Source organism: Sphaerodactylus townsendi, linkage group LG06 (assembly GCF_021028975.2).
Source record: "Sphaerodactylus townsendi isolate TG3544 linkage group LG06, MPM_Stown_v2.3, whole genome shotgun sequence".
NCBI lineage: Eukaryota > Metazoa > Chordata > Lepidosauria > Squamata > Sphaerodactylidae > Sphaerodactylus > Sphaerodactylus townsendi.
In genome coordinates this window covers 32,636,033-32,658,535 of record NC_059430.1, presented here as the reverse complement: position 1 = coordinate 32,658,535, position 22,503 = coordinate 32,636,033, and the positions used below count along the sequence as shown (strand labels likewise).

The 22,503-nt window shown below is 41.8% G+C and overlaps 1 protein-coding gene across 5 annotated transcripts in view; it reads left to right on the top strand.

Moving 5' to 3' along the window:
• The window catches only part of RFX4 (regulatory factor X4), a 97,911-nt gene that overhangs the window by 17,907 nt on the left and 57,501 nt on the right, over window positions 1-22,503 (top strand). For all 5 annotated transcript variants that reach the window (XM_048499214.1, XM_048499212.1, XM_048499215.1 and 2 more), the window contains exon 2: window positions 16,724-16,810. In XM_048499214.1, coding sequence (XP_048355171.1) covers window positions 16,724-16,810 — 87 coding nt within the window. The remainder of the gene's footprint in view (window positions 1-16,723; window positions 16,811-22,503) is intronic.

Sequence of the window (22,503 nt, the reverse complement as noted above, 5' to 3'; positions counted from 1 at the left end):
GATCTCCTTACTCTTTCCCCACATTTGCCACAAGGTTGCCCACTCTCCCAGTTTGGATTGATCCCCTTAGAGCTCTTCACCAGAGATGTAGCTCCAAGGGGACGGGGAGGGTTGCGCGACGCACCAGGGGCGCGACCCTGTGGGGGTGTGGCGAGGGCATTCCAGGGGCAAGACAGGGGTGTTCCAGGGGTGGGGCGGGGGCGTTTCTGGGTGGGGGTGTTGGATGCACCGGTGCACCAGGCACTTTCCCCCCTTGCTACGCCTCTGCTCCTCACAGTTGACTTTGGTTTGGATCATTTTGGATAATCTTGTGCAAACTTGGCCATTACACTGCCCACCCCAATTTCCAGATCATTACTAAACATGTTAAATAGCAACCCCGCCCTTGGTCAACCACACTGCTTACTTTCCTCCATTGAGAGAACTGGTCATTTATGCCTGCTTTTGGCTTCCTGTCATTTAGCCAAATTTTAACCCTGAAGAAAACCCATAAGTGAAGATGCTGAATGTGTCAATGGGTTAACCTTTGAGTTACATTTGAAATCACAGTGGTGTGCAAAACAATACTTCTTGTTGGAAATCTACAATAGTTTTTGAGAAAGTTATAATTGAATTGTGTGGGACTAGCAATAAAGCTATCATGTGAAAAAATACAACGTGCCCCATAAAACTGATCCTCCTGGATGGGGCATATCTACAGGAAATGGTGCCCGGAAACAAATGGTGCCCAGAGTTATGTTCACCAAACATTCCAGCTTTGTCAATGAGGGGCAGCCAGGTGCCTGTGAAGATGGGGAGAGTTCTCCCCATGTCCATAGGCAATACCCCTCCCCCATACCTGGATCCCAGCTCTGCAAAGAAGCAGAAGCCAGCAGGGTGTTTGTGAAGATGGGGAGAGTTCTTCCCATCTCCATATGAACACCCTTTCTCATCATTTGCAAAATCGGATCAAGGCTTTGCAAAGGCAAGTGAGCCAGCAGGGTGCCTGTGAAGATGGGGAAAATTCTCCCCATCTCCATAGATACCCTCCCCCATTTGCAAAGCTGCATCCCGGCTTTGCAAAGGAGAAGAAGCCAGCAGGGTGCCTGTGAAGAAGGGGAGAGTTCTCCCCATCTCCATAGGCACTCCCCACACCCACACCCATTTGCCAATCTGGATCCCAACTTTGCAAAAGTGGGAAGCAGGAGGGTGCCTGTGAAGATGGGAAGTCTGCTGTGTGAAAAAAATACAATGAGGTCTAGCAAGTGGGAACTTGCAAGTGGGAACTCGAGAGGGCATTATCCCCACCTGTTTTCTTCTGTTCTCCCCTTCTTCTAAGTCTCCCAATCTCCATCCTTTCATCTCTTATCTCATCTCTATTTTTGCCCCACTATCCCAAATCTATTTTTGCCCCACTACCCCTACCTCTTTCTGCCTCACTACCTCAGCCTTGTTTTCAACTTTCTGCCCTGTTACCCCAGCTCTCTGTTTCTCTGGCCTTCTGCCCTCTACCCCAGCTCTCTCTGTTTACCCACTAATTCCATCTCTCTATTTCTCTCTTCCTACCCTAACTCTCTTTTTCTAGGTTTCTGCCACCCTACCCCAGCTTTCATTCTCTCTTTCTGGCCACCTACCCTAACTCCCTCTTTCTGCCTCTCCCCAATATTCATTCTCTTTCTGCCACAACTCCAACTCTCTTTCTCTGGCCCCTTCCGCACATGCAGAATAATGCATTTTCAGTCTACTTTCAATGCACTTTGAAGCTGGATTTTACTGTGCGGAATAGCAAAATCCACTTTCAAACAATTGTGAAAGTGGATTGAATGTGCATTATTCTGCATGTCTGGAAGGGGCCCCAGTTCTTCCCTGGAGTACTCTGGGTGGGCGTGGTGAAGCCTCTCCCCACACAGCCTTGCTGTTATTGCCTCAACTGGAGCTATTCCGGATGTGGAGAGGCCTTCCCCCTCCCTCCAAACAGCCTATTTCAGTCCTGGCTTGTTCAGTCCTGGCCTCTTGACCTGGGCTCACTGCTGACTTACTCAAGAGTTGGCACAGACAAGGAATAGGACAGCTGTGAGAGGACCCCAGAGTTTTAAGAAGTGTTTCTGACTGAGTGAGGAGGAGTCTTGGAGTAGTAGCCCCATAAGTCACTTTGTACATGAGAAATGGCTCCTTTTGGACTACATCTCCCAGAGTCCTTCACTTTTTGCTGGTTTGTCATTGGGAACACGCTGCTCAATTATATAGTAAGATTTTACTGTTTTTTCTTCCAAGTGTATTATGGCAGTTTTACAACACTTTTTAGTACTGTGAGTCAGTAATATAGACTGCTTTCAGTTACAGCCAGTTTGTTGTTTTCTTATCACAACTTGGGCAGGTTCCTTAGAGAGGGGGCATTACAAACATCCATGTAAATAAATACATTTATGATATCTGGTATACAGTTTTTATTAATATAATTCAATCGGTATGACCTTGAAAGGATTAAGTGATTGACCACCTGCTTTTTCATTGATCAATGCAACTGAAATTATTTTGCAAAATCTCAATGTGCATGTCTTTTTGAGAGGCTGAAGAAAGTTTACATTTTAAGATATCCAGTTCTATGTTGTTTATTGTCAGGCCACTTTAAAGTTTCCTTTATTTCTTGTTACACTAACACACTAGTATTAAGTACTTGCCAAAAATAAAGTTTGGTCTTCACTTACAGCTTTATTGATTAAAATTGACCCCCAGTCAATTCATCAAAACTTCAACTGGTTAGTATGTCAATTGAGCCAATTAAAGTTACAATTTCCCCTCTCACAATTAATATAGACTATTTTAGGTGCCATCAAGTTGTAACTAACTTATGGCAACCCCAGCAAGCGGTTTGTCTTGCTCTGCAAAATCTTCCTTTGGTGATCTCCCATGCAATTAATGGACCCTACTTAGGTTTTGAGATCTGACAAAATAAGGCTATACTATGCCACCTTCCCTCCTACTGTAGACTAATTACATGCAGCAAAAGAATGGGGTCACACTGCAAACCCTCCTGTGCATGATATACTTCCAGTATGATGTAGTTAGCTAGACAGGTGTTGCTTTTTAAGAAAAAGCTCTGACGGGCTGCTCTTCAATGAATCCAAGAATAAGATTAGTACTTAATGTGATAAGTTGCAATTACAATAACAATATTTCCCGCATATCTGAATGAATTGTGAAGGATTATTTTCCATTTGTCTTTCCATGTTTCTGTACCAAATCATTACTGAAATTGAATACACCATCAGAATTGACCCTGAAATCCAGAGCAGCAGAGTAAATGAGCTGTTAAAATTGAAGTTAAGGATGAAAGGCTGATATAGCGAGTGGATTTTTGTGTGTGTGTGTGTGAGTGATCTGATAGAAAAGAGACTAAGTAATTGATCAGAATTTTGTCAAATGGATCACATGGACTATTCCAGTATATCGTATATACTTGTGTATAAGTAGACCTGAATATAAGAGGAGGCACCTAATTTTACCACAAAAAACTGGGAAAACTTATTGACTCGAGTATAAGTCTAGGGTGGGACATGCAGCAGCTACTGGTAAATTTCAAAAATAGAAATAGATATGGTCGGGCGCTATTTGGGGGTCTCTGCCACTAACCCCCCCCCCATCTCACCATCCCAAGGTATCTGCTACTGACCTCTCCATCCTGCAGTTTGCCCAGCTCACCCAGGTCGACTGGCTGTCACCAGCTGAGAGCCAGGGGCCAGCTTTTGCCGAGAAGAAGGCAGAGGCAGAGAAAGCGGCTGAAAGGGGGAAGGCAGAGAAGAAGGCAGAGGAGAGCGAAGCAGAGAAGGAGGCTGAGAAAGTGGATGAAAGGGGAAAGGCAGAGAAGAAGGCAGGAGAGAGGGAACACCACGCAAGAATTAAGCGGGACCCTCACTCACATATAGGGGGCTTTTTCAGCACAAAAAAATGTGCTGAAAAAGTAGACTTATACGCGAGTATATAAGGTATAAATAAACTAATCTGTGAATGTTGAAGGGCACAATAGTGTTTGTTTGCCAAAGATCTTACTAGTGTAAATCTGCCTGCCTGCATATCAGTATTCTCACCCAAATCATCCTCCCTTTATGGTACAGCAGAAGAAAGGACTGTGTAATTCATTCTCAGAATGTACTGTCATAAGGACTGTGAGTTGTGAGAAACAGCATTAACTTCAATGATATCTGTCCACCAGACTACCTTCTTAGCCACTACTGTTTCCCTGCATTTCTTTCCTCCTCTCCCCAGAGCATTTAGCTGCCTCTATGGCTCAAAATCTCATTTTCAGGGTTTCCAGAACCAAAAGCCTCATAGTCTGTGTTAAAATTGTCTGAGATTAGGCCCTTGTTGCATATCTCAACTTGTTAATGTTCCTTCCACCAATTTTCACTCCTGTATCTAAATTTAATCCAGTTTTTCTTATATGTTCTGCATACAGATTGAACAGATAGGGAGATAAAACACATCCTTGTCTGACAACTTTGCCAATTGGAAACTATTCTGTTTCTCCATATTTTGTCCTAACAGTAGCCTCTTGTCCAGAGTATAGGTTGAGCATCAAAACAATCAGATGCTATGTCTCACCTATTTCTGTTAAAACCAACTACACATTTTCATGGTCCACACAGTCAAAGACTTTGCTGTAATTGATGAAACACAAGCTCATTTTCTTTTAAAATCTTTTCTAGTGGTCTCCAATAACTGCCATAAATTTGGAACATGATCTTCAGTGCCCCTTCCTATTCTGAATCAAGCTTGAACATCTGGCATTTGTCTTCCTCATATTGTAACAGTCTTTGTTGTAAGATATAAGACTTTACTTGAGTGAGAAATTTATGAAATGGTCCAATAGTTGCTGCAGTCTTTGATGTCTTATTTTTTAATTGAAATGTGAATTGACTGTTTTTAGTCTGTGGGCCATTATTTTGTTTTACATATTTATTGATAAATTCTTGTTAAGATATTGATGGACTTCATTTCTGTGGCTTTGAATTGCTCTATTGGAATCCCTTTGGTTCCTGGTGATTTGTTTCTCCTAATTGCTCTCAGTGCAACTTCTCTTCACTTCTTAAAATGTATGTTCTTCTTCAAAAGATTACTCTTGGAAGGAATCTGTCATCCTTTCATCTCTTCTGTATAGTTCTTTGGTGTATTGTTCCCATCTTATCTTTATTTTGTTGTATTCAGTTAATGTTTTCTCAGGTTAATCTTTCAGCATGCCATGCTTTAAATTTCCCTTTGATTTCTTGGATCTTGAGGAACAGATCTCTTGTCCTTTTTTGTTGTTTTCTCCTATTTCTTTACATTGATTTACTACTATAATAGTTCTCTCTGTCTCTTTGTGTATGTGGCTGGAATGCTGCATTTAGACTTTTGATTCTATTTCTGTCACTTTTTACTTTCACTGCTATCTTTAGCAATTTTATGTTTCCTCAGTCATTCACTGAGGCTTTTCATTCCTTTGGTCTGCGGGAATATTCTTTGTGCCTTCTTCCTTGATAATATCTCTGGTTTCAACCCATAGTTCTTTTGGTTCACATTCACTTGAATTTAGTGATGTAAATTTGTTCTTTTCATGCTTTTTAACTGCTTCAGGAATGTTGTTTAGATTGTATTTTAGCACTATGGATGTTTTGGTGTTTTTCTTCAACTTTATTCTGTATTTTTGATATTAAGAATTCACGGTCTTTAGTACAGTCAGCTGCTGGTCTTGTCTTGGCAGAAGGAATAGAGCTTCTCCATCTTCTACTTCCAACTATGTAATCTATTTGATTTCTATCTTGGCTGTCTTGTGATGTCTTTGGTTGCCTAAAACATATCTTTGCAATGACCAAGTTGTCTTCACAGAATTCTGAGTTGCTCTCCTGCTTCACTTCATGTCCCTCACCCAAATCTGCCAACAATATTTGATTCTGCTTTGTTTCCTTCTTTTATGTTCCAGTCACCTATGATTATCAGCACATCTTGTGTAGGTGTGTGATCAATTTCTTCCCGGGTGCTTGCATTAAACCTTTTTAGTTTTTTTCCTCATTGTCATCTGTAGTTGGGATGTAAACTTGAATGATGGTTATATTGATAGGCTTTTCATGAAATCTGATTGATCTTAGTCAGCTAGATTTTGAATTATAGCCCCGATTGCTTGTGCTACATTTTGCCTCGCTATTAGAGTAAATCCTTCTATAAAACAGTTTATAATTTTCTGACTGAACAGGTCCTAATCCAGTCCACTTCCGTTCATTCACTCCCAGGATTGAAATGTTTAAGCATCCCATTTCTTGTTTTATGATTTCAAGCTTACCTTGATTAACTTTTCTCATGTTCCGTGTTCCTATTATAAGCACTGAACAGTTTTGGACTTTCCTTTTGTATCCATTCATGTCAATGGCAGAATGTCCTTACGGCTTTAGTCCAGTTGAGTAATTAAGAACAACCGTATTTGTATTTGAAATCCTCCATTCTTCCCCAATAGGCTTTTCAAGGTAAGGTTGGTAAGAAGTGGTTTACCGTTGCCTTCTTCTGTGAAGTATTAACCAGGGCTACATGAAGTGACATTGCCATTGTGTATGAAAGGTCCTCCACTAGTGTAACCTTCTGCTACTGCAGCTGCCCAGTAGCTACTCTTCAAGTATCCCTCCCACCACCTCCCGCCCCCATTACCATTGGAACTGCCTGTTCTCTTCTGCTGATGTGACTGTTGATTCCTGAAGTGGGTAGATACATCTTGATCCTCTGTTCTAGCTGTGACCATTTCACCTTGAGTGACTCTTCTAGGGGTTTAGCCTCCTGACGGAGATCAGACTCCTTAAGGTATTGCTCTCAGCTTCTCTGACTTACACAAACCCCTCACCTCATTAAGATTTGTGTCTTGGGGGTCCTATTTGGGCAGAAAGGCAGCACAGTAATGTATGTAATTGCATGCATTCTGTTTTCCAGCAGATTATAGTTAAATTTATAAGACTGTTGATTTATAATCAAAATCTCACCAGTGGGATATTTTCACATTTAGGTTTTAAGTTATGTGGGTGTCCAAAATGTGATGAACATTGGAATTTTATGTGAATGTTAACAATCACATTTAGATGACTTCCAACATTTTCTAGAATATCTCAGAGTTTTATGCAGTCACAACATTTATCTGGGATGGTCTTCATTCTCATATGAATGTCAGCTTTCACCAAATTTCAGACATTCATTTATGGGTCTGATAAAATGGTCCAATGTTTGAAAAAAAAAGTAGGGAGTGAACACACCTTATCTGTCTGTCTACCTGTTGTAATTCTTTCCCCTCACACTGATAGACATCCACTAGTTAGTAAAACATCTAATTTACCCACACTCAATATGCCCAGGCTTGGGCTCCACTCACAAGGTTAAACGCCTCCCTGTAATATTTCAGCCCTGCCTATATGCATGCTGAATTTAGCCCCATTTGCATGTTATGTCACAGCAAGGATGTCACAGAAGCAAGCAGGGATGGAATGCTGGGTTGGTGGTGAGAGAAAACTCTCTCCTTCTTGCTTCCTCTTGACCCCTTTTGAGTTTTTCATAGAAATATAATTATTCCTCTTGTATTCCATTACCCTTTAACCCCACTGTTCAACACCCCATCTGTATGTACCTGCAGAGTTATGTTTCATCATGCATCTGATGAAGTGGGCTCTAGCCCATTAAAGCTTATCTTAACAATAAGCTGTAAGTCTTCCAACTCCTTTTCGTTATAGTTACCACAACAGACTAACATGACTGTCTGATTAGAATTTGAAAGTGGGAGTATCTGGTAATTTACCATTGGTAGAGAAGGCAGTGGGGTGGGGTGGGGTGGGGTGTGGCGGGTGATTTTTCACACTTCACTTCTTAACACAGAGCATTCCTAAGGATGCTTTCCTGGAACTAAGCCCTATTGAATAGTAAGTGACTTCCTTCTGTGTAGACCTGCTTAGGCTTGCTTCTATATATGACCAACTTTTCCGATTTCTACCACTGTGTTCTTTAAGAACTGCCTCCTTCCATTTTCAGAAATTGTTTTCAGTTTCAATTAAGCACGTGTTCTAATCTCAGATACCAGACTGGTGCCTTGATTATGCCACCAGAATTGTCCACATAGTGGTTTGTCCCCTCTACTCAACAGGTTGTAATCTGGACCATAGTGCAGCTGCCACCCATCATTTGAGCTGGGAAAGCTAGTACCTATTTCACAAAAGAGGAGGAAAGGTCTTCCTTTAACCAAAGTTGCTCCCTTCCTGCCTTGACAATATATCTATGTATAGATGGCATGCTTAGGTATGCCCCTAAATCCCTTGTCTGCATCTGAATCAATAAATTCTAACTTTTTAATGAAAGAAATGCAAGTTCCTTAAATGGCAGTGTTTTGACAGAATGTATTTGCTCAGGCTTTGCAAACTCTGGCCACTTCCGCACATGCAGAATAATGCACTTTCAATCCACTTTCAATGCACTTTGCAGTTGGATTTTACTATAGGAAAATCCACTTTCAAACAATTGTGAAAGTGGATTGAAAGTGCATTATTCTGCATGTGTGGAAGGGGCCTCTGTCTCAATGTTGCTGTCTTCAGGACTAAACCAGACAATACTCTGGCCTCTCATAATCTGTGTTTTTACTGGTGTTAGATGAGGGCAGCAAAGTACTTTTAGTGCTGGGTGGCAATCTGGGAAGCTGCATTTTAACACATCCTACTCCCTCCCCCCCTTTGTTGGATCATTTCCACTTTGAGCTCAGTAAACAGACTGTCTATTGAGCAACCAGTATTTAGCGGCAAGCATTATTCAATACTAGATTTTTGTTTTGTTCAGTCTAAAGGAAAAGGCGTAAGAAGACTCCCTTTTTTTCCTTTTTATGTTCACTAAGCTGTCTTTACGCTTTCCTCTAAGGGATCTGGGCTTCACAGTTTGAGAGTTGCTAGCACAGGCCTTTTCAGAGTGTGGAAAAGGAGGGGGGAGGAATCCTAGAATAGAAGGAGCTGCATCAACTTTTTTTTTGTTTGTGAATCCTTAACATTCATATTAAAAAGGATGAAAATGGCACGTTTTTCCGCATAAAAAGATGTGTTGGGACAAATTGAAGCAACTGGAAAAAATCACCCTAATTGAATTAGAAGTATTTAAGCATTTTCACATACTTAATTATAGCTCACCCAACATAAAACAATACTTTAAAAAAATGGCATTCAGTTTAAAGTCATTCATGATAAGCAGCTCACTATGTGGGGAAGGGGTGCAGGGGTGTCTAATTCTAGCATTCCAGATGTTCATAGACTTCAATTCCTGACCTCATTATGCTGACAGTGGAATTGTAGTCCATGAACATCTGGAGGGCCAGAGTTGGACCCCCCTGGTTTAGTGGTAAGAGCACCAGCTTTTGCATGCCAAAGCCACTTCGATCCCTGCCTCTGAATAACTTGCCTTGAAAACCCTATGGGGTCATCATAAATCAAGTGTGCAAAAACCCTTCCAGTTAAAAGGCTCAGGTGGTAGGTCATGTGAAACCCTGGCTTCCTGACATTCTGAATAGTCTTTGCCAGTCAGAGTAGACAAGACTGACCTTGATAGATAAAAGTATGGCTCAGTCTAAGGCAGTTTCGTGTGGATGAGCTACAACTGAGCAATTTACTTTAAGCTGACTGAAAATTCTGACTGGAATGTTTTAGGCCACATTGTAGAAACAAAATACATTCTGAAAGGATATGACAGGATGCTGCATACAAGCTATTTGCTGTGCAGATACAACTTCAGGCAGCCTAAATAGCATTTTCCCCCACTGGAATTTACGCATACCCAATTTCCTCAGGTTTGTCTCCCATGTCTGTGTTCTGAGTATCACACATCTAGGCTTTGAGTCTACTGCTCTACAAGCATGCTTTTTGAATAGTTTCCATAGAGGCATATATGATGACTTTTTTCAGGAAAAGTATTGTTAGGAAGAACTAACAAAAATGTAGTATGTCCACTATTCGATGATTGGACTGTCCTGGTCAGACTACTCCCTCTCCCCCCACACACTTAAGACAAGTGATTATGTTTTTTTAAGTACTTTAATGCATGAGGTGGCATCTAAGCCAGCACAGGGATCATGCAGCTTCCAGAGCCTGCCCCCCACTCAAGATTACACTGTTAATTATTCAGGTTGTGAAACTGCAGGTGAATGTTGCTGCAGAATTTTAATTTATTGTGTAGAGTTTACATAGCTCTGTTTTCAGCCTATTCTGGTTTGTCTGAGGGGTGTCCCATGATACTGAAGTTCTATCAGATTTGTTGTCAAAATCAGGAATTCATATGTTAGATTAAGGAGACTCCACAGGAACCTCTTGTGATGCTCTCTGCCTTGTTGACTGACTGACTAATTTATCCAGCTCAGTCCTCTGAGCTTTAAGGGCTTTTCTTGCCCCTTTAACTGGGTTGATATCTTTCATCCTGTGCCTTTAACATTTTTGATGCAATGCCTCATGATGTAATGTTGCAGTGTACAGAAGGAGGCAGCAGGTGGCCATTAAACCTGTAACCTAGACAACGATGGTTATTTATAATTAGTGAGGAGGGGAGGGTCGAGAATGTGCTGGCGAAGGGACAAGCAAGGCGAAGCCTAAGAGTTGGGAATAATGTTTATTTCCTAGATGAAACAGAGACTTCCCATGGGGAGTTGCCACCCAATGGAAGCATTTCTCTAAAGGTTTTGTAATGTAGAAAGCAAACCTCAAAAGAGAGCTATGGAAAGTAGAAGGTGCTATGGTGTTAGTGAAGAAACTTTTTTAGGTTTCCTTGTTGACCAGTTCTTAACAGTATAGAAACCTTGTATTGGATACGACAGAGTGTAATTCCCTGATGAGATAGTGTGGAAACCTATAAAGCAGTGGTTCTCAACCTTCCTAATGCTGCGACCCTTTAATACAGTTCCTCATGTTGTGGTGACCCCCAACCGTAACATTGGAGAACACTGATGCAGAGAGTCTTAGGCGACTCCTGTGAACGGGTCGTTCGACCCCCAAAGGGATCCCGACCCCCAGGTTGAGAACTAATACTATAAAGTATGTGATGAGAGAGGCAGGGGGAACACTATATAATCTTGAACCATCCTACAAAGTGGTAAAGGTCAAACTCTTTTGAAAACCTGTATGAAGTGAAAGCCCATGAAGACTCCTGAGGGAATCTCATTTCCTCATTCCTTCTCCCCTTCTTGATTTTTCTCTGCCTCTCCCTGCAGCCTTTCTTACTTCTCTTCTCCCTCTCTTCCTCCTCTGCCCCCGCCCCCGGCAGCCTGTGCTCCCCTTAGGGCTACCAAGAGCCACCATGAGTCCTCAGACCAAGATTCCACTTGGATCCCTCCACACCCCTCATCCAAACCATGTGTCTAACTTTGTAGTTTTATAATTGTACACATATACACGCGTGTACCAATATAGGACCCAGTTGTTGAAGTGGGCTGTATCTCACTAATACTTCATATAAAAAAATAGTAAGTTAATCAGTAAGAAATTTATTTCAGTTTACCCTTGTACCTTTACCTAGCTGAAAGCAGGAGAATTAACAGAATTATTGGTTTTGATTTTTGCTGAATATTTTCTAAAAAGATTGTGTCATTTGCCATATAACATGATGCTTAATATCTGTAGCAGCAAAGTAGCATTTACAAAGGATATTAGATGCTGTACCATTACAGCAGCAATAACCATTGCCTGGACAGTTTCAAATGTAATTAAATCTGTTAAGGGGAGGCAGAGGCATAGCTCCAAGGGGGCGGTGAGAGGGGGGGTGCACAACACACCAGGCGGGCACCCCGTGGGGGTGTGGTGAGGGCATTCCGGAGGCATGGCGGGGCGGGACAGGGGCATTCCAGGGCGAGATGGGGGCGTTCCAGGGTGGGCACTTTAGCCTTTAAGGCACAGATCTCATCAAACCCTATAGTCTCAAGACTACAGCTGATATTCTCTCCCCTCCCTTCCCTTCCCTTCCCTTCCCCTCCCCTCCCCTCCACTTGCTTACTTGCTCTCTGTTTCTCTCTTTCTGTTGCTGCTGCCACATAAAAAGAGAGAGACTTGTTTTAAACTAGAGTCTTCTTTGAAATAAAGTTTTTAAAAGCCCTCTCGATCATCAGAGGAGGAGGGGGTGGTGGAATGGACTAAAAAAAGAGACCCTGCTTGTACTGTTCCTTGCAGAAGTCAACTCTCTGTTGTTATTATATCGATATATTGATACATCAATATGATCATTTAGAGAAGCAGGAAGGAGCCCAAGCCAGCAATATGGAACCGGGATGAGGGAGAAGGCATGGATGTCAGTGCAAGGGGGTGGGAAGGCTGGCCATGGGTGGATGGAAGACGTCAGGGGCAAAGCTGTGCTCACTGGCAAATCTCCCCAATCTAGTGGCAAAGCAGATTAAAAGTTGTACTAGAAGTGGTGTCACTCACCATGGAGAGAATGGAAAGTAAAAGTGGGGCTCCAGTAAATAAGTCCATACAAGAAATCTTGCTGTGACGGACATTTGCCTCCACAGCACAGCAGACATTTTGAGTATAATCAGCCAAAAAGAAAAAGTCTTCTCCCCAGCTGGGTGGAATGCTTGTTTATTTTGTCTTTTATTTATATCCTGCCTTTCTCATAGGGACCAAAATTAACTTATCACATCCCCCCCCCCCCTCCACCTTGTCCTCGCAATCTATGTGGTAGGTTAAGCTGGTAGACTGAAGTGGGTCTAAGGTCACTTGGTGATCTTCCATGGTAAACTGGAGATGTGAACATGGCTGGCACAGATCCAAATCCAATACTATATCACACCAGCTCTCAGCAGAAGGCAGTATAGCCCAGCCCAGCTCACAGTACCTTATTACCTCAATAGCATCTTATTATGTTCTGTCTTTAAGGCCCAGTGATACAGAATCAGTACAAGCATGACTTCTACAGCTCTAGCAGAGGAAGGAGTAGGATTGCCAATCATTGGTAACCAGCAGGAGAAGAAGGTGGCTGGGATGAGGGAATAATGGCATCTCTGTGGTGCAACATCCCTTCCAATGAATACTTAGAAGTGATGTGAAATGGGCATGATTCTTGGTAGTCATCAAAACTCTATGGGAAAACCATAGAGTTTTGTTTGAATCCCAGAGCATCATGTCAGTGACAGGATTGCCACATGTGAGTTGGGAAATGCCTGAAGATTTAGAAGTGAAGTCTGGGGAGGGATTAAGGAGGGGAGGGACCTTGACAAGGTATAAAGCCACAGAGTCAATTTACCAAACTTATTCAAAGCATAAAGGATCTCTAAATATTAAAATGACTGACAGATCCTGCTCTAGAAAAGAAAGGGCTACCTGTCATTGATATAATTTTCTTTCTTGACTTGTTCCACAGACTCAGGGTGCACCACAAATTATTTTTTCCAGGTCCATCCAAGAAGAAAGCTGGACAGTGTTCTGTCAGATTTGGACTATGTAATCATTCATTCCTTTGTGTCCACCAGGCTAGACATTGTTGCTGAATTACTAATACTGCAATCCTGTGCACACTCACTTATGAGTAAATCTCATTTGTTTGTGTGGAAGTTCTTCCAAGTACATGAGTATATATTTGCATTGTTCGGGCTGCAGCCCTGTGGATACTTACCTGGGGTAAATTCCATTAACATCAGTGAACAGTCATGCATAGGACTTGGTTGTGATGTTGTCATCTTATGAATGCTGTCATGAGAATAAACCTCTTGGAATTTTATGTGACTTACTTCCTGTTAAAATACGGTCCTAACTTCAGGAGCTTTTTGCAAGCCTCAGTCAGGCTTGGACTGCTTTAGCTATAGAAGCTATCATTAATTGAAAGGTGGCATTTCAATTTTAAATAGATGTCCAGGAAACGTCAAAATTTAAAAACTAATTTTATTTCAATAATCTTTGCAAAAGATATAGCTAATTTAGTTGGGTCTATTGTTAGTACCCGAGGTATTATGAAAAAGAAGGAAGAAACTTTTCCCCAACATTTTGTGCTGAATTAGATATTTGTAGTGCCAGCAGGTAGGTAGAGATATCTTTTCCCTACTGGCACTCAACCAATCTGTGTCTTCTCTTGTGTGTTGCCATGGTAGACTCCATTGAGAATACAAATAAGGATGACCTCTAGAAACAGCTATGCTTATAAAATGCATACCACCATTATACTCCTTTGGCAGTGACTGTGAAGTCTATAGAGCAGTAACCATGGGGGATTTCTTGGGGGACATCCAATTCATATTTTTGTTCTGAAGGAAATCAAATGTCATGATGGCTAGTATTCCTCAAATTATGGATTGATTAATATAAGATGTGGTGGTGGCCTATCACCTGGATAGCATTTTAAAAGGATTAGACAAATTCATGCAGAATAGGTGGATCATGATTTTCAGCCATGATGACTAAATGAAATACAGAGGCAATTTTATCTCTCAGTACTAAATTTCTTTTAGTGTCTTCCTGTCTCCATGTGGGAATGAATACACATGACTGGCCTTCATATATAATCACCTCCCTGACTCTGGTCTTTGGGATCCTATGTCTAGGTATAAACAGGCATGTACTTGGGATAAAATTTAGGCAAAATGCAAAAGATACGAGAACTTGAGAAAGAAAGTAGACAGGGTTTCCTGAATAGAGCTCAGAAAGCTGGCGTGGGTAGAGTAAGCAAGGTAACTGAAGGTGAGGATATTAACAGACAGAACATCTGGAGTTCTTGTCCCACAAGCACAAGTAGTTTGATTTGGTCTGAAAGTGGGCAGATCCCATGTTGTCATAAGACATGGGCCTTTCTCTCACACCTCATTTTGCCCTCACCAAAAACATTTTGACTCCCACCCTTTATCACAATGTATGTCCACACTCACCTCCTCAAAACGTTTTTTTCCTTTCATTCTTTTTGCTTATTAATTGAAGTGATGCTCTGATAGTGCAGTGCTTTGTTGCTTTGTTGGCATGTCAAAAAACAAAACAAAACCCAAAAACATTAGGAAAGGAGGTGTGGGGGAAAGTTGAGTGATGGCACAGGGGCTTGGGAAATGGGCTGGCTTTAAAACAATCAAGGAAATGAGGTGAGAGAGAAAGTTGAGTGACAGTACAGGGGCTTGGAAAATAGCTCAACTGTTCCGTGAGAAATTTAAAACATTTCAAGTATGGCCACACTGAAAGGAAAGCTGGCTTGGAAACATTTCAGGGGAAAAGATTGTTGTAAAAGGAGTTTCGGAAATGGCTGATTAAAAGAAAAATGAAACATTCCTTGCACAAGTGGAGGAAAATGAACTGCAGAACTCCTTGGAGGAAGCATCATTGTTCCTGAAACATTTTAAATGCCTTATCCGGAAAGGGCCATGATGGACTATATGGGCCACTGGTCTGATCCAGCAGGCTCTCCTTATGTTCTTAAGCTGTTATTGAAGCTTCTCACCTGACTGTCCCATGATATGAAAAGTGATGTATAAATGATTAAATAAATAAAATGAACCCAGACACATGGTTCTGGCTGCTTATACTCCCTTTTACAAGTCTGATTAATGAGTATGAAGTTGGAGTGGATCCAACATTGTGCAACGGCCTATTAAACGGGTAGCTTGGTTTGCTCTGTGCTGGGTTTTTGACCTGTTTTGAGTTGTATTTTATGTATCAAATTTTAAGTGCTAGAGTTTAACAAGTACCATTTTCAGATTATACTAGTCACGAGTGTGTCTTGGGTTTTTGTATCTGCCAAATTCCAGGTTTCTAATCAGTATTGAATATTTTTAAAACAATGTTGAAGTACTTTTTATGGTTTCCTATTTGAACTGAGAGATATTCCAAGTACAACACAACAACACAACAGATATTCCAAGTAATTTTATAGGTGTAATGGTTTATGCAGAGTCACAATGTGTACAATGTCAAAACAAAAAATCAAACAACACACCAGATTTATATAAATATAAATATAGATATATAGTTAAGTATAACAAAGAAAAAAGAAAAGGCTTGGCTAAGATTTGTCCAAGCCTGAAAATGGAATTTTCATGTACACAGACTAGAATAGTAATTTAATTGCTTTCTACTGATGACCTTTACAACAGTTTTTCAGCATGGGTCACTGTCAATGAAATCCTATGCTTTCTTACTCTAAACCCATTGAAATGAACAGACTTAGACTGGAATAATTTTCCTTAGGATTGCATTGTATTACTCCTACCTCGCAGAGGAGAAACTGAGCTAAGAACAAGAGACTTTCCCAGATCAGTATCATTATTAACCTCATTGTTAGCCCACCTTGGTCATCAGTGAGACTCAAGGCAGATTACAAAATATGAAAAGTAGTTCAATTAGAAAGCAAGGACGTTCAGTAAACCTCTGAGATTAAGATTTCAGACCTAGAAAAACAATGGAAACAAAAACTGAGCCATGATATGCCAGGATGAATAAAAGATGGTTACAAAGGAAGATGACATTTCAATAAAGAGGGAATAAATATTTCAATAGACTGCAGTACTACTTCCCTTATAGAAATGACTTTCTGTGCCATTCCATTAAACTACATTTCCAATCCCTTTAGAATAATGCCCTCCTGAACATTTCTGTGTTGCCCGTCCTGTCAAATGCTAAAAGAGTGAAAGCCTTCCTGGTCCCCTCAAGGGCAGAGATGGAACTAGACTCCAGGTTTTGTTAACTGCAGAACTGGGATGAACTTTATTGCTCAGGTGGTAACATTTTCTAATTAAAAACAAACCTTTGTTGTTTTGCAGAGAGTTGGATTGAAAGATGTCTCAGCGAAAGTGAAAACAAACGCTATTCCAGTCACACTTCTTTGGGAAATGTTTCTAATGATGAAAGTAAGTTTATACCCTTTTCCCTTTCAAGAGAGATTTATAGACGTGGTTCTGGAAAGCAGCAGTTTATTTTGCCTTTTTACCCCTTCCCCCAGTTTTGAATGTTTCATTGTTTTTGTTTTTGACTGCTTGTGAACATCAGAAAAATGACTAGTATACTTTTCTTCCTACCATGTTGTTCTTCTTTACAATTCATGTGGGCTTTGTGTATATGCATATGTGTTTGTTGGTTAATATGAATCAGTATTCAAGAATATCCAACTCTTCAGTCTGGAGCAGCCATGGTTTGAGACACATGACATAGTCCCCTCTGCCTGTAGGCATTCATTGTTGTGTTCAACAGATTGTGTTTCTCTAAGGCCTTAGAGCCGTCACTTTACTGATTTACTGTCTTCTGACAATGTACTTTCAATCAACCAAACATGTAGCAAATCACTTACATTTAGAGATTTTTGTTTGATCCAAATAAATCTGATTTTTAAAAATATGTAGCATAGACATGATTTGGTCCATCAGAACCTCAATCTAGTCCTTATGAGCAGACATATTAAGCACTATTGCCAGGGGCGAACCTAGGCAAACTGGAGCCCGGGGACAAAACCTGAGTTTGCCTCACACATACAAATTTCCCCCACCATGAACAAACAATTATTTTTGCACCATCTCACAAAACACCTCCCACTCCCAGCAAAACATACCACCAACTCTTTTCCTAATTTCCTAATCACAACAACCCTATGAGGTAGGTTGTTAGCCTGAGAAACAACTCCAAGCCAGTGCAAGTGGGTATTAAGCATGTAAATCTCTCACAAACCACCCCCAGCAAAACATTTTGTCAAAATGTCAGCATCTTCTCAAAACACCTCCAGTGAATTCACTCCCCAAACAGCATCACTTTCAATGGTGCTGTCTTAGGAGCTTCAGATTCTTTTTTAAGTCCACCCAAAGGAGAATCTGGGGTCTCCAAGTTAAAACAAAATTGAAAGATGCTGTCCCCCACCCTGAAACAACATCACTTTTGAGGGTTGAGATTTAGATGAACAAAATACCAGATTCAGCTGGAATCAAAGTACTTAATATTTGGACAAAAGTGTCCAATTATGTCCTGCCCAAATATGAACAAATGTGAATGGGCAGAGTCATTGGGTAGGCTGGCCTGGCAGGGAGGGTATTTTTAAGCTAACATGGATTATTCAGATATCAAGCCCTAGATGATACTCACCTGTTCAGGATTAGGGGAGCAGCAAGCCATGGATACCAACAATGTCTCCACAGCCATCGATATCAGGAGATGGGCTAGCCTATTTGAGGGACTGACAACTTGGTCCCCTGAACTCAATTTCACCAAACCTGGTGGTATCATATGGGACAGTTACCAGATGATACCCCTGAAATTTTAGGTGTCACTGTAATAATTCTTGTTAGGCACTCCAGATTCTTAGCAGGATTCAGCCCATTGCAGCCAATGGGAATTTCTGAGGTGAAGGCAGGCTGCACACTTTGAAGATAGAGGCACCAGACTAGGCAATTCAGAGGGCCTCCTGTGGTAATATCATCCAGGTTTGAGGCCTTTGCTTCTGGGTTCAACGGGCCCCCGTGTTGCTTAGATGAGCTCCACGCCCTGCACATGAGGTAAAAGCCTGTGGGCTGGAGTTCTCTCAGAACTCTCTCAACTCCCCCCCCCCCACCAGCAGAAGCCAAAGCCAGCCAAGCTTGGATGCTATTACCCAAGGCCTCTTTGGATTTTTCACCTTGAAAGTCTGTCTCTATCTTCAAAAAATGGCCAAGCTACACTCAGAATTAGCTGCTGTTTTCAGCAGCTCCCATGGTGGAACACATTTTTTCCCACCATATTGCTTGTTATGCTCAGCTGATGCCAGGCAGAGGTTTCAAATAGGAGGCAATGTGGTAGTGGTCTTGCTCTGGTAAGCACTAAAGTTTGCCTGATGTACCTAATGCCAAAGCATCAGGTTCACCTTCTACTCTGGTGCCCACAGCATTTTAGCAAATTTGGTTGGTTCTCAGGAGACTCACACCAGCAGCCCTGCAGGAAATGCCTCACCCAGAGCAAGACCCCTACCACAGTGCCTCCCACTGGAAACCTCTACCACAGAGCTGTATTCAAGCATAACACAGAAAGCCCCATAGAAGCTCCATGGTGGGAAAGTATTTTCCCACCCCAAACCTGTTGAAGAGCCTGGCAGATTCTGGGAATTTCTGAGGCAAGAATCATTTGCACACATTTTTGGAAGAGCAGAGGCGTTCAGACTCAAGGTGGTTCCAAGAGGTCTTGCACAGTATCCAAGCTTGGTGAGCTTTGCTTCTGGAGGGTGGGGAACGAGCTGAGAGTTCTGAGAGAACCCAGCCCTAGGCTTTCTCGCTATGTGCAGGAGCTGAAACAAAATAGCTCTCTTTTGGGGCCCATGCACCCCAGCCAAAGGTCTCTATGCCTGGGATGTTACCAGGAGGGCTTCCTGAGCCACCTGAAGGTCTGGTGCCTCTATCTTCAAAAAAAAAAATGTGCAGCCTGCCTTCACACTCACAGAAGCCCCCATTGGCTACAATGGAGCAAAGTCACTGCAAAACAAAGAATCTTAAGTAACTTTTCTTAAAAGCCTATGGGTGTATTTTTAGAGATTACTAAAAAATTTCAGGGTATTGCCCCAGAGTCTTCATGATATCAATCTTAGTTAGGTTCAGGGGACCGCTGCGGTCCTGCAGTCCCCATCTCCTGTTAACTCCCATTGAAAAAAATGTGGATCGGGGCCACCCTCTTGGGGTCCATATCTTTGTTGTCTCTGAACCAAACATCACCAAACCTGTGTATCATCAGACAGTTCTGATGGCACCTGAAATTTTGGTGCTAGCCTTAAAAATGCGCCCCCTGCAGGCCAGAACGTGAAAAACACTAAAAAAATTTAAAAATCACACAAACGACCCTGAAATGGTGGCGCCCCCCATGTGACCAAATGGGGGGCGCCCGGGGACATAGGGTACCCCCTGTCCCTAGGCAGGAACGCCACTGACTATTGCTTACAAAATGACTCCAGCAAGCACAAACAACCCTTGATTCATTGATCTGAGGGGACGTTTCTTCCCTACTCCTGAATAATACAGAATTGTCAAACCCCCTACATTTGCAGAGCAAAACCCCTCAGACACTGAAGGATATGTAGGCATGGAGATCTCCTGTACATCCAGATGAGGCAAGGAGATCTCCTGTACATTTAACTCATCTGCAGACAACAGAGACTAGTTCACCTGGAGAAAATGGCTGGTTTGCAAGGTGGATTCTGTGACATTATAATCCCCTGAGCGCACTCCCCTCCCCAAACACTGCCCTCCCCAGGCCTGACACACACAACCCTGAATCTCCAGGAATTGCTTCACCTGGAGTTGGCAATGAAAGTAGTTCTAAACATTTATAGACTATGAAGAGTTATTGCAGAAGATAAGATCAGACCGAAGGTCCAGCCCAGAATCCTGTTTCCTGCAGCTTCCCAATTATATTTCTCCAGGAAGCCCAGAAGCAGGGCAGAAAGTCAACAACCTTCTCCTGCTGTTGGCTCCTAAAAGCTGTCTCTGAACATGGAAGCTCCATGTAGCCATCGTGGGTAATAACAGTTGATAGACTTATCCCTCATAAATGTGCCTGGTCTGCTTATGACTATCACTGCTCTTTGAAGCCTGAACTCTGTAAGTTGCATATGCACTATTTGTAATCTACAGCAAATCAATTTAATTGGGTCCCCCCCCCCCACCAGCAAGTTATTGTATTATGGGACAGGAACATATCCCATTCACCATGTCATTTATTCACACACATATCCATCATTGTATTTTTTCTAAATTAAAAATAACTGTATTTATTCAGGTGAGACTGAAATCAGCAGGTGACTCCACACCCTGCAGTATCTGTGATAATTGCTCAGGAGTTCCTCAAATTTAATTTTGTTTGACAAAAGTTTCAGTTGCCTGAGATTGTCATTAACTTTTATGAAAAAGGAATTATCCAGCTAAAAAATTGACAGAATTGTTTCAATAATAACAAAGTAAAATTTTAATTCTTCGCAATTTATCTATATTAAAATAGCTAATACATAGGCTTAGTGGTGCATACATTCCTTGCAAACTACGTGATTACAGAGATTCATATGGCATTACCTAATCTAAATTGTGGCAGCTGTAGAAAACTATTCTTTAGGGCTATGATATGATGGAAGAACTCTTCTGTCTGACTTAGTGTGTATTTTAGTGTTGACATTATGCTGTTTGGTTGGCTTTACTGTCATTGTGAGCGATATGATGGGCTGAAAGGTAGAACATAAATGTAAACGCAAACAATATGTGTGGTAGCATAGACAAATCTGCTGTGATTTTCCTGCAACCTTTTTGGTGTGGAAAAATTCTTGCTTTCGATGCATCCCCAGGCCTGAGAGGGAGTTGCTGGGAGGCTCTGTATATTTTCTTGCATGCCCCAACTTGCCACAGTATCTAAAAGTAAAATGGCTGGTTCCCATTAGGATGACAAAAAACCCAAATCCAGGTCATCCACTGACAAAATAGGGGTATTTACCAACTTCTGGAAATTCTCAGCTATGGGAAAGAAAGATTTTGTAACTTAACCCCCAAGTAGCACCCCTCCCCCAAATCAGTCTGCTGAGGACTGGAGATGCCCCAGAATTGGATGGAATATTGATAGCAGCTGAACATCAGCAAAAGGTAAATAAGCAAGATGGCAAATCAGCCTGCTTAATAGGGTGATCCTAAGAACATTTCCTAAGAACACTTTAGCAGTTCCAATAGCCTAGACTAGACCAATCATGTCCAAGCATGGATAAGCAAGGTCAGTATTTGGATGGGAGACCGCAAAAGATGGGGCTACTCGGCACAGGCAGGCAATGGCGAACACCTCTGCTCATCTCTTGTCTTGAAACCCCCCTGAGGTTTCCACAGGGCCACCACGTTGCAAATTGATGGTGTACTTTACCTTTTGCTGTGACCTGGGTTAGCCCCAGCTAGCTCAATCTCAGAATCTAAGCAGGGTCAGCCCAGGCTAGCACTTGAATGAGAGAAAACTAAGGATATCTAGAGTTGCTACATAGAGGCATGCAATAGCAAACCATCTCTGAATGTCTCTTATTGTGATCTTGTGGGTCACAATAAATCATCTGTAACTTCATTCATTCATTCATTCATTCATTCATTCATTCATTCATTCATTCATTCATTCATTCATTCATTCATTCATTCATTCATTCATTCATTCATTCATTCATTCATTCATTAGACTTACTATACCGCCCATCCCCGAAGGGTTCTGGGCAGTGTTCAACAGACAAAATACCATTAAAACGTATAATTACAATATAATAATTAAAACCAGAATAATTTAACACAGTAAAAACCAAATAACCCAAGAACAGATGGCAACTCAGAGAAGGACCTCCCCCCCCCCCCGGGAGGGAACTGGGCACCACAATAATGGCAACCGGGTGTGATGATAAATGGGGATGGCGGGGGAGGAAGGGCGGCACATCAGCAACCAGCCTCCACAAAAGCCTGGTGGAACAACTCCATTTTACAGGCCCTGCGGAACTGTCCAAGGTCCTGCAGGGCCCTGATGGCTGAAGGAAGAATGTTCCACCAGGCAGGGGCCAAGGTGGTAAAGGGCCTGGCCCAGGTTTATGACAGAA